This window comes from Trypanosoma rangeli (assembly GCF_003719475.1).
Source record: "Trypanosoma rangeli strain AM80 chromosome Unknown Tra_15.4_contig_00057, whole genome shotgun sequence".
In the NCBI taxonomy this organism is placed as follows: Eukaryota; Euglenozoa; class Kinetoplastea; order Trypanosomatida; family Trypanosomatidae; genus Trypanosoma; species Trypanosoma rangeli.
Genome location: NW_021705802.1, coordinates 20,462 through 30,238, shown reverse-complemented (window position 1 = coordinate 30,238; position 9,777 = coordinate 20,462). Strand labels below are relative to the sequence as shown.

General features: G+C 50.3%; 4 protein-coding genes and 1 pseudogene across 4 annotated transcripts, besides 5 other annotated features; all 5 read right to left on the bottom strand.

The window, feature by feature from the left end:
- Positions 1 to 296: 296 nt before the first annotated feature.
- Positions 297 to 330: a microsatellite.
- Positions 331 to 355: 25 nt separating this feature from the next.
- Positions 356 to 1,936, bottom strand: TraAM80_02489 (aarF domain-containing kinase; the record flags this gene model as incomplete). Its single annotated transcript, XM_029379489.1, has 1 exon — positions 356 to 1,936. The coding sequence occupies one exon, from the start codon at positions 1,934 to 1,936 to the stop codon at positions 356 to 358; it is 1,581 nt and encodes a 526-aa protein (XP_029240642.1).
- Positions 1,937 to 2,502: 566 nt separating this feature from the next.
- Positions 2,503 to 2,546: a microsatellite.
- Positions 2,547 to 2,627: 81 nt separating this feature from the next.
- TraAM80_02488 (ubiquitin-activating enzyme-like protein) lies at positions 2,628 to 5,177 on the bottom strand (the record flags this gene model as incomplete). Its single annotated transcript, XM_029379488.1, has 1 exon — positions 2,628 to 5,177. The coding sequence occupies one exon, from the start codon at positions 5,175 to 5,177 to the stop codon at positions 2,628 to 2,630; it is 2,550 nt and encodes an 849-aa protein (XP_029240641.1).
- Positions 5,178 to 5,622: 445 nt separating this feature from the next.
- On the bottom strand, positions 5,623 to 6,231 carry TraAM80_02487 (uncharacterized protein; the record flags this gene model as incomplete). The annotated part of the gene is made up of 1 exon (XM_029379487.1): positions 5,623 to 6,231. The coding sequence occupies one exon, from the start codon at positions 6,229 to 6,231 to the stop codon at positions 5,623 to 5,625; it is 609 nt and encodes a 202-aa protein (XP_029240640.1).
- Positions 6,232 to 6,270: 39 nt separating this feature from the next.
- On the bottom strand, positions 6,271 to 6,514 carry TraAM80_02486 (hypothetical protein; annotated as a pseudogene).
- A 193-nt stretch (positions 6,515 to 6,707) lies between these two features.
- Positions 6,708 to 6,730: a microsatellite.
- A 295-nt stretch (positions 6,731 to 7,025) lies between these two features.
- TraAM80_02485 (putative eukaryotic translation initiation factor 3 subunit) lies at positions 7,026 to 8,795 on the bottom strand (the record flags this gene model as incomplete). Its single annotated transcript, XM_029379486.1, has 1 exon — positions 7,026 to 8,795. One exon carries the CDS (start codon positions 8,793 to 8,795, stop codon positions 7,026 to 7,028), a length of 1,770 nt encoding a protein of 589 aa, XP_029240639.1.
- A 181-nt stretch (positions 8,796 to 8,976) lies between these two features.
- Positions 8,977 to 9,038: a sequence feature (A-rich).
- A 307-nt stretch (positions 9,039 to 9,345) lies between these two features.
- Positions 9,346 to 9,372: a microsatellite.
- Between the last annotated feature and the right edge of the window lie 405 nt (positions 9,373 to 9,777).

Sequence of the window (9,777 nt, the reverse complement as noted above, 5' to 3'; positions counted from 1 at the left end):
TCAAAGTTGATGGAGAAAGACGAGGCAATTGCCAATACAAAAAAAAATGCGCCAGAGAGCAAATAATATAACATTGATAGAAGCAGTGCACTTAAAAAATACATAGCAGCTCCTACATCACTTTTGATGTGGAGATTCACTACGCTGCTTCACCTGATTCATGCACACACGCACGTATGCACAGAAGGAAAGAGACACAGACACAAACGCATGCCCACATAGACATGGCAAGCCAGCAAGGCATCCTTGTCTTTCATTGGATCCTCCCCTCCCTCACTCCAAAAAATTCCTTCTTCCACCTCTCTCCCCCACTCTCACCCTCACCCGCACTCACATACACATAGTCGCCTCATTTCTAACCACTGAGCTCCAATTCCAGAGATTCATCCAGCATCTGCATCAACTCGGGATGACGCCATTTGGCGTACATAAGCAGCAGTGATGAGAACATCTCCGAACACCAGGCTCGCAAAAGCATACGACACACCTGCCATCGGGACCTTGCCCCATGTGTGGCAACAACCGAATATCGTAGCATACGCAGTGGACGGTTAACAGGCTCACGAAGCTCCCTGTTAATCGCCTTGGCAGCCATGATGTTTCGTAACACTAATGCGTACTCCTTAGGGAGATGTGATACGATGTCATTCACCTCGTGCATTTTGTGCCGTACCTGATCTCGCATCATCTCCTGCGTTGCCTTTGTTGTCACACGTGACTCTGCGTTAAATAACTCATACGGATGCTGCAAGAAACACGATGCAAAGAGTGCGTAATCCTTACACCCAAACCGTTGTGCAACTTTCTGTAGGGAAGGAATGTCATGTGTGACGGCGGCGGTCCAGATGTACGCCAATTCTGCACGCAAGTCATCCGACAACTCCGTACAGAGACCAAAGTCTAGCAATACCACCTGTGGTTGTCCATTGGGAAGGCGATGCACAAGCACATTCCCCGCGTGTGGGTCGCCGTGTACAAATCCCGTGATGAAGAGCTGGTACGCGAGCGCATCGTAAAACCAGGCAGCGACAGTTCGCGGCTTAATGCCAAGTGCCTCAATGCCACGAAGATCTGAGACCTTTACGGCGTTTGGCACCAGTCGTGTGGTAAGCACGCGCCTCTTTGTGTAGTCAGGCAAGACGTCCACCGTGACGACACGACTGCCGAATCCCCCCGCTCTCAACTCCCGCCCCGCCCGTTTGCAGTTATCGGCCTCTAGCGTAAAGTCCAGTTCGTTCGCTACGGTGCTGTTTAGCCTGGACAGAATCTCCGAGAGGTCGTAACCGCGAAAGAAAAAACCCGCAATGCCCAGCATCAGCTGAATCGTCCGCATATCCCCACGGAAGCGGTGAGCAATGTCCAAGTACTGCACCTTAACTGCCACCTCCACCTGCTCCTTCCTAAGTCTCCCACGGTGAACTTGCGCGAGGGACGCAGCAGCAATGGGAGTTGGGTCAATCTCCGAAAAGACCTCCTCGACAGGACGCCGTAGCTCATACTCAAGCGTTGTCACCACCTCTGAGAAGGGACGTGAGGTGACCGCATCCTGCAGCACTGCCATGGTGGTGCAGTATTGACGCGGCAAGATATGACTCATGTTCGCAAATACTTGGCCGGCCTTGACGTACAGTCCACCGTTCGTTTTGGCGAGCGTCACTAGACGAGAGGCGTTGCGGAGGTGGGCCGCATTCCACAACTCTTGTGAATCTTCGCCGTGCAGGTTCCACTGATAATCTATGAAGATTTGCCCAGCAACATAGACACAACGGCACACACGCCCAACGCCTTCGCACAACACGCGTGCAGGCAAAAGTGGTTCGGGAACAGCGTCCAGCGGCGGTGCCAGCACTAAGGCTGTCGCAACAGTGGTGCCTCCCACGGCGTAACCGATGCAACGACTAAATGAACGACGATACAAACGAGACATCACTACCATCCTCAACGCCCAGTCTCTACCGACTCCCCCCCCACACACGCAACGTAAGAACTAAAAAAAAGCTAAACAAAAAAAGCAGAAGCAGGAAACTCCCTGCTGAACTGATAAAGACACAACAATTCCCGCTTGCAGAGCGAATGGCTAGAGCATGTGGAAATGGGTGTGCCCGATAATACCAAATAAAAAAATAAAAAAAGGCAAAGCAACAGCAGCAGTGATGTGTAAAAACGCCGACAAGTCCTTCACGCCCAAAAGGAACAATCATGGTGAAGGCGCTAAAACAGCAAGCAAACCAAGCACAAAAACGACATGACTGGCTACCATGGAGTCCATCCTCATTACCACTGTTTATGTATTCTTTCGGATCATGGAACTGTTATTCGTTGTCCATTCTTTTCCTTCCATCATTGTTGCGCGTGTGTATGTATGTTTGCTCGTGAAGCAGACTTCAACCTCAAATTTCTTGCATTGCAGCGTGGGCATGACGTGATTGCCCCCCACCCACCCTCAAATACACACACATTTGTCCCCTACAATCGTTCGACGGCACACAAACACGTCCACTGAAAAAAAAAAAAAACAATGCACACGCAAACAAACAAAGAAATAAGGAGCAATAGAGTTCGTATCGACATGGAACACATGCAATCGGCAGCATGATTTACTGCCACTTCTCTGCAGATGCTTCTGCTCAATCAACCTCCACAACATCTACACCCTCCTCGTCGGAGTCCGACGGCACCACAACCACCGCAGCCCCATTCTCCGCAGCTGTAGCCATTTTGTTTACGGAAGCAGAGGCGGCAACGCCGTCGTCATCCGTCTCAAGAGCGCCAGTTGTACCGGAAGGAAGAAGTCGACCATTATCAGCATCCTCAGCAGCAACGGCAATTTTGGACTCCGCAGCAAGCGTTCGCTCTAGCTGAATTGCCGCATCAACTCCCTCCAGTTCCACTGCATCACACTCCTGCATCGTAGCACGGTGGTTCACCATGAGCCGCCACTCCACCTCATGGTCGATGCTGTCGATAAAGAGTTCCAGCAGTTTGTTGTCCGCGGTCATCAGCTCTGCGAGTGGTGTCATTGCCAGCGCCTCGTACTCACCCTCTTCGTATAATACTTTCGCACCGCAGAAGACAGATGCCGCCGTCATCGACAGACGCTCCCGCAGTACATTACAGACAAACTGCCCAAGCGTTGTACGAGTGGCGTCCAAAAAAACCCGAACAGTTGGGTAGCGCTCACGGCAGATGAGACACGTCCTGCTTGGGGGGTTAGGCGGCGTACTGTGAACGAGAAACAGGTCCGTTATCCACCGTTTTTTCCTCGCACCCTCTCTATGAATATTGTCGCCACTTGTGTTCCTTTGATTATTGGAATTGTTGATGAGAAAAACGTTACAACCGCAGACCTCTGGGAAAGGACGGCGTCGCACCTGTGGCATGCGTCGCACGTACACCATCTGTGGCACCGCAAAGGAGGATGCACTTTCATTCATACCAAGCACACAAAGCGCCTGCTGCACCACCACAGCTGCCACAATGGCGTTCGTTGTCGCAATGGCTGGTACAATGGCGCCCGCAATACTGCGGATCTCCTCCACGGACTGGAGGGGAAAGATATGAAAAACAGTGGCACGCAAGTTTGCCACTGCTGCCACAAAATCAACCGTGTTATCATCCTCTTTACGAAAAGCACCCCGAGTGCCACATCGCGCACAACGTGTAAATGCGTCAATAAAGAGAGATACCGTCTCCTCAACGGACAACGGAGTATCCCGTGAAATGTTGACTGCATTCCCTTTGATGGCATCCACCGTCACCTGCTCGGTGCTCCGTTGAATGATATCCTTCGGAATTGGCACCGGCGGCTGCGTCGCCCACACAGACTTCATGCTGAGCAGCTCATGAATTTTGTCGTGAAACACACACCGTGCCAGAGCAGCGGCCATGCCAAAAATGCCAGCAACACCATCACGGGAGTTCATCTGTGTTCGCGATTCCTCCTGTTGCATGAGAATAGCATCAACAAAGGCAAACTCATCCTTCTCTTCCCGCTTTTCGTCACCAAAGAGGCGTTCGTACAACTCTTTTGCGTAGTGCACGCAGTGCACCATGGTCGTGGGCCGTGCATGAATGGTGCAAACTGCCACCGTCTGTTGGGTTGCCGCTTTCGGGTGGCAGTCATAGCACTCATACAGGCCGCGCACAATGGGTTGCACCTGCCCATTGTACCCCATCGTGCCGCTCTCTATAAGAGGGACGCCTGTGCGCATGCACATGCGATTCACATGCTGACGCGCCGAGACGTTATCAAGAGCATTCAACACAAGGGCAAATTGGCGAAAGAAGGCGTCATCATATGCCTCACTCTTGATATCCGCGTGATGGGCAAGGATGCTCAGCGCCCTCCGCTCTGGCGAGGTCGATGCAAACCAATTCAATAACACCTTGCATGCGGTATCCGCTTTGGAGGCGCCAACATCCTCCTTTTGAAACAAAAATTGACGGTTCAAGTTTGTGGCATCAATCGTGTCAAGGTCAATGACATCCAAATTGCGAAATCCGCACAAGACAAGAACTTTTAGTAACTCGCAGCCGATACCTCCCGCACCCACAACGAGTATGCGTTTCCCCATCAGCGTTTCCATCCCATGTGATGCGTCACCAGAGGCAGAGAAAGCACAACCATTCACTGCCATTTGTGACGTCGCCATTGCTGTCGCGGTGGTGTTGGTCGCAACTACCTGCCGCTCCTCCCAGTAGACTGGCAGACGACTCCAAACCTCTCCGTGCTTCAAAACCAACGAGACTTCAGTGATTCGAGGAAGTCTCTCCGCCGTCTCCATGTCGGTCACCGTTACTTCCTCTAGAGATGTTATGGTGGTGAATGCCGACGCTGTGAGTGACTGGGTAAGAATGCCCGGTACAAAGCAGAAGGAAGCACCTTTGCCAAATGCATGCACATAGACGTCAGGGTCTGGTATGTCATTGATTGTCGTCTGCTGCTTCAATTGCTGCTCCAACGCCCGCCGTACGGCTGCTGCGATGGAATCGGCGGAGATTCGACAGGGCGCAACGTCCCTCGCTTCGTTCACGGCAGCTGTCCAGCTCTCGCCCTTAAAGCGCTTAAGGTTGCTCGTCGCAACATCACTAACATCATCACCATCCCCGCTTAGTCGAGATAAATGCGAAGTCGACGCCGTGGGAGGAAAGAGAATGTGTCCAATGCACACATGCATTCTTTTCCTTTTCCTTTCCCCTTCTCGTATTTGTTCGCCAAAACAGACAAGGCTTGAAATCCGCAAACGAGGATGAATGCGGAGCGAGTACGACAAACTTGTATGAGGTGAATAAAGTGGTATCTTGAAAGGAGGTTACTGCCTCCGCTGGAAACATGCAATCAAACATATACGACTCTTCTGCCTGCCATTCCTCAGGAGAGAAGCAAAGCTGACACCCCTTGCTGTCCTCATCACTACCACACGCGCGTGCGGAGAGACCGAGAGGCAAATACAACTGATGTAAGAAGCTAGAACAAACCCCCGACATTTATTTTTTTTCCTTCCCACTCCCTCTCCCCAACAAATTCAAAAGATTTTTATTTTTCCCCTTCGGTGAAGGCATTCGTGCACTCTGTTTTGCCTGTTCAAAGTTTTGGATCTTGCTTCTCTCTCCGTTCAGCACTTAATGCGCCCGGGAAGCCTTGGGAGCATTGAAAAAAAAACTGGAATCATCTGGACGCGGTGCGGCGTAGAAGGCAGCAGCAATGCTTGCAACGGCGGCAGCGTGGCACTGTTCCTCCTGTGTCGTGCCTGCAGGATGCAAACAGGTTGGCTCAGGCGGCACCAGGCAGAAGAAGCGCTCACTGTCACCATTCATATAAAATCCATTCCTGCACCGGCTTGGGCAGCGCGCCAGCATCAATGCGCGTTCTAGCCAATTCGGTTCTCCCTGTACAGCGCGACACGATGGCGGTAGCCCGACAAGCCGATCTGCTTCTGGGATAAAAGGTTCATCAAGCAAGACACCTTCGTCGACGTCCATTCGCCAACCTTCGGATAACTTACGTGGAACATGGTTAGTTGCATCAGACACAACAAATGCAGCTGCACTAGGCCCGCTGTCACAATCGTGGAGCGCAACCTCGTTGTCTGCCGCGTCAGTCACAGGCGCTACAAGAACCGTGGCTTTCGAAGCAAGTGATGCATGGCATTTTTTTCCCTTGTCGTCATGGAGACATTTCGAGGGAGGGAGAAGGTACGCGTGCAGCACCGATCGCGACCGCTTAGGCATAACCAGCGCCCCACAACACTACGGTCACGACCACCACCACACTGAAGGAGAGAGGAAAAAAAAGGACACCGTTTCTTCCTTCTCTTTATTTTCGCCTTTAGCAAGAAAAAAAAAGTGCCCACATAATAATAATACTATAATCAATAGGAAAATAAAGCGGACTTTGCCACCCACCACCGCAATGCCCACCAGCTGTAGGGACAAGCACTGGCAGGGTGGTGGAGAAAAAAACAGGACGAGATCCATTACAAACCGGAATGGGAAAAAGACCACAAACGACATCAATTCTCGTTTTATTTTTATTTGTACAATCCTGTTGCGCTACTCTGCACCGCCTTTTTACTTCCTGTTTCTCGGCCACGGTGGGATACGCATAGTGCATCACAGTGTTCGTGCTGTGTGTCGGAGAAACATATGCGTATATATATATATATCATGCATCTGCCTCCTCCACCGTCGCGCCTCTCATTAGCGAGGTGTGTGTGTGTGTGTGTGTGTGAATAGGTGGTTCCTTGTTAACTGTCCCATTATGTGAGAATAACCAGACACCACGCGAGCCGTCAAATAAATTTGAAAAGACATGTATAAAACAAAACACAAGTGAAAAATCCAACAAAAACAAAATAATTAACCCAAACAAATACAATACGGACCCACACACTGGGGAGAAACGCAACACAACAGCATCAAAGATAATATCTATGTATGTTATGTACATCTATAACTCTCGCCCATCAAAGCAATAAATTGTTCCTTTATAATACTCATTGTCCCGTTATTTTGCCTATTTGGTTTTACTCTGAAAAATCATGTGTCAGCATAACAACTTGCTCCGCCAAAACTTTCGCGTAGGCCTTCCGCTGCAGCAACGCCGTGGCGAGAGATGCGGCGCTGAGAAGGCTGCCAGAAATGATAAAAAGAGGTGAGAACACACTCGAAATACCCCTGGCATGAAGCCGCGAAGCCATATCGGTGTAATCTATGGCAACATTAACCGATGCTACCGATTGAGGCTTTGCTTCTGTTTCCGCGGGGTAATTGTCGGATTTGCCAGAAGCTACTGCACGCAGCCACCGCCTCAAGTTACTGAAAGCCGCGCCCGACAACGACTCCTCCAGATTCATGGCGCTTCCTCGGAGACGGCCAAAGGCAAACAACTCCTGCAGGACAAGGCGTGTGTGGTTTTCCTGCTGTTGGGCCTGAAGCTCCATGTAAAGAAGATGCCCCACCACAAGGACTGCCATAGTAGCAGAAAACCATACGCACAGCCTACTCTCGTAGAGCAACCGTTTCACAGAGTCATCAAGAAAACCAGCTGCCTCACGCAACACTTCAATTTCTGCTTCGGTTAATTTTACCGCCGTCTCCCCCCCCTTTGAGGCTGGATTGTGTTCAGCTATCGTCACTCCCTCCTCTTCCTCCAATTTAAACCTTGCAGCGACGCCGTAGTGGTCTGATATTGGGCAGAACTGTGGTTCCGAGTTATTGACCCCATTGCCATGTGCCAGGCTCCTCGCAACGGTCACAAGCGGTCCACACCGAATCGCATTGCCCACTGCAGCCAATCCGTTGCAGGCCTTTACCCAAATGCCTGTCCTTGGTGGGAGTCGAACCTCCTTGTTGTCTGTAAAGACAACCACACCGACAGGTTTCTCCACACCTTCGATTGGCATTTGAAAAGAGTAGTCTGCGGGCGCGTCTGGACAGTCTTTGTAGTTAGAGAGGCGAAGTGTATTCGCTGTGTAGAAGATATGATCAATCTGACACGGCACATCACCTCCTTGTACAAACCACCCTTCCTTTGTAGTGTTAAACACATTGGCATCCGAAAACGTCAGTGTCTCAGTGTTGATTTTTCGTTCCAGCTCAGACATTTCCGGGCGGTGAACGATGGACGGTGGAAGTACGGAAAGAATCTTGAAACCGCGCTGACGCAATAAAATGAGCATCGTTTGCAACTCCAGAGAGCGCTGCGTGGCATTAAAATCACCTCCAATTATAACACGATTTGTGGGATGTGAGGTTTCAGAGATGAACCCTGCAAGCGAGATGGCTTGACTCAAACGAACCGATAAGTAGAGCTCATCACGCCAATTCAACAGGCGGGCAGTTTTTTCGTAGGCCGCAACAAGGTGTGTGCAGTACAACGAAACTTCGTCGCAAGGCGGATTTGAGCTCGCACCAGTCCCCATGCTGCATGGGATACTGAGGCGTACAAGGGAAGCCCCCTTGTTAGCGTAGTAGTCACCATGGAGAACGCGCTCAGGGTATCCTTGCAAGGGAAACGTAAAAAAAAGTGCAGATTTAATAAAGAAACGAGAGATAACAGCCACACCGGAGCCGTAAAAGGCACTGGGGAAGCGCCGAAAGAATCGCGTATCTCGCACCTCACTGGGCAGCCGGCTACGAATAAACTCAAAATCCTTCTCGGAAAACTGTTCCTGAAGCAAAATGACGTCGTAATGGGCAATTTTTGTGGCGAACTGTTCCATGCGGGCAGCGCGGTGTTCGGAGTTAAATATCCCCCATAGGTTGAATGTCAGAACCGTAATTTCGGTAACCATCCCTTCCGCTTCGTTGGTGATGCAAAGGGGATTCGTGCGCCGCGGCAGCCTTTTCGTGGGATACTCCTTCGGCTGCTTGTATGTTGCTGTCTGCCGTACGATTACACACACCGGGGGTAACGAGCACGGAAAGCAAAAAACAAGCAAACAAAACAACCACCACTACAACTAAAAAGGTGTCTTTTTTTTTTTGTTGTTGTTACTATTCTTCTTTTTTGTTTTGATTTTATTACTATTGTTTTTCCTTCGCTGTGCTGCTGCACTATTTGGTCTTGACAGCTTTCTACTGTTCCCGCAGAGCGCAAAAGGGAAACAACAACTACAGAGCACGGCAACAATACGCCAGGACGCTGCAAGGGATGGTTGCGCTTCTTCTATGCATATGGTAGAAAACAATACTGAGGGCGACACTCACGCAACGCGAGATGAACAACTCCCATAAAACTACTATGCAATTTTCCACAAGCTAATATAATAATGCACAACTCGATCCCATTGACTTTGCTCCCCCCTCTACTCCCTCTCTCCCTCTCACGCCCCCGAAGTTCGGCACAAAGCATACACACACACACACACAGATTATATATATAATACAGCAGGTTGCTTTGTCATCTACAAATCCCTCCTCTAGCCCCCTTAGACACCTCTCTCTACTCATGCGCATCCCTTGTCAGATTCCCTCACTCGCCTCAAGAGAATACTCCTAATTTGCTCAGCCACCTCTGCACACATATGTAAAAACTAATTAGACTCGATTCGACAAACTGATCTTCATGGCTTGCAATACTTACGCATTAGCCGTCTGATCCGACACCTTTGGCATCCATGGCGCAACACGATTTACAGGATACGACATGCACATGTGCATCTCTGGGCGGCGCATGTGTACACGGGGTTCAAGGAAGCGCTTTGCCTCCAATGGGATGTCAAACAGGCAGTTTGAGTGTTACCTGCTGCTGCTGCTTCTCCATTTCTGCAATGG